The sequence below is a fragment of the Brassica napus genome, chromosome C4 (assembly GCF_020379485.1).
Source record: "Brassica napus cultivar Da-Ae chromosome C4, Da-Ae, whole genome shotgun sequence".
Taxonomy (NCBI): Eukaryota; Viridiplantae; Streptophyta; class Magnoliopsida; order Brassicales; family Brassicaceae; genus Brassica; species Brassica napus.
Window position 1 is genome coordinate 25,834,012 of NC_063447.1, and position 1,855 is coordinate 25,835,866.

The 1,855-nt window shown below is 43.1% G+C and overlaps 1 protein-coding gene across 1 annotated transcript; it reads right to left on the reverse strand.

The window, feature by feature from the left end:
* Positions 1-483: 483 nt before the first annotated feature.
* On the reverse strand, positions 484-1,080 carry LOC106393065. Its single transcript, XM_013833816.2, has one exon. The coding sequence runs from the start codon at positions 1,078-1,080 to the stop codon at positions 484-486; it is 597 nt and encodes a 198-aa protein (XP_013689270.2).
* Positions 1,081-1,855: the final 775 nt, after the last annotated feature.

The window sequence follows — 1,855 nt, forward strand, 5'->3', positions numbered from 1 at the left end:
CGGCTTGTATGCTTTGCCAAAATCCGCATGAGACATTGACTCATTTATTTGTTGATTGCCCATATTCTTCTCAGTTGTGGGAGACTTTGATGAAGGGAGTTATGGGTATTCAATACACTTCGAGCTGGAGAGGTATAATAAGAGTGGCTTTGGATCATTCTCAGGGGAAGATCAAGCTGTTCACGGTGAGATATGTTCTTCAAACAGCTGTACACACCATTTGGAGAAAGAGAAACAGGAGAAGACATGGGGAAGTCTCCTCGCCAGTGAGTTTGTTGATCAAACTGATTGAAAAAAACATGAGGAACAAATTCTCCATTATAAGGATGAAAGGAGATAAAGAGTTTTAAGAAGGAATGAGCTATTGGTTCAGCACAAGATGAAGTTTATAGAAAGGAGATGAATTTTATTTTGCAATTTAGAAAAGTTACATTTGATGTAAAGCAAAGGATTTTTTCTTTTGAATTAAATTTAACATTCAATTCAAAAAAAGAAGAAGATATTATTAAAACTCACATGTATCTCCCCTGTCGATGGTATACGTGTTTTGCGGCGCCTTCCTAGTTGTCTCTTTGTATTTGGCGGGTACAGAATCATACTGCTGACTTCTTCAGGTATATCAACATCCCTTGGATCACCCTGGAGGCTGATAACACCTGAGTATGTCTCCCTCCACACGGTCATTTTGTACCAATGCCCACACAATGTGTCGTGAGGCACACCAACACCATCAGCTGCAAGCATAGCATGCCCACAAGGTATTTTGATATTATCAAAATACTTACAACTACACTTTCTCTCAGCTAGCATTACCTTGTCTGATCTGCCAAACTTCCCCACAATCCGACTGCTCCAGCTATTAACTGCATTTATCTTGCTGCCTCTAACAGTTTCCATGTTCTTCGTCATCTGTTTGTCCACTTCCACGCTCACCAAACCTCTGTGTTTCTCTGCCTTCTTACCTCTCGCACAGAACCACCTGGTCATCATTCTCTGAATGAATGTTACCAACTCCACTATAGCAGCTCCCCTACCCTCCAACAACGCCTTGTTAAGTTGTTCAGCTATATTGCTAGTCATAATGTTATACCTATTGTTAGGGGATTTTTGTGTAGGCTCTTTGTGAGTACTACGGAACGATGGACAAGCCGGTAAACCGAATGTATTTGAGGATGCTTGTAGGTATTTCATAAGGATTTGAGAGAATAATGAAGAGAAAGACTTGAAGAGACGTTTTATTAGATAGAACAACAAGAATAAACGGGGTTACAAGGTATTGAAGAAGAACCCTAATTCTAGCCGTCTAGCTCTAGCCTCTAAGTCTTGGAGAAGTCGATCCCTTGCTTTAGGGTTTTAGTAGCTCTTATTTAGTCGTCTAGGAGTCGGTTTCATTAGGTTAAACTCTTCCATATTCGGAAATATGGAAGACTTTCCTTGTCGGAATTTTTCCATTTTTTGGAAGGGAGCTCGGTTCCAGGGACCGAGCTCGGGGTTCCTTCCAGCGGGGACCTGGAGCGTTCCCTTATCGGGGACCCGAGGGTCTGGGTCCTTCCTGGACGCTGGAGGAAATGATATCGGGGTATTTTTCCCCAACAGTTTGCCCCTTATTTTTCGATTTCGTCATCGAAGTCGGAGAATAACCTGTGCACTCAAGTCAACCGGGGTTGCTCATTCTCAGCAGGCTCCCCTTAGGCAGAACCCCGTTCCATTGAACTTGCTATCCTGGGTTCCACTCAAGCCGGAACTCATTCTGAACCCAGGTGAGGATCGATTCCTTCGTGTTTGACCGGAGTCTAGTAGTAGTTCCTTCTATCTTCTGGAGATGGTGGGGCCGGAACTCTGATGTTAAGATGTG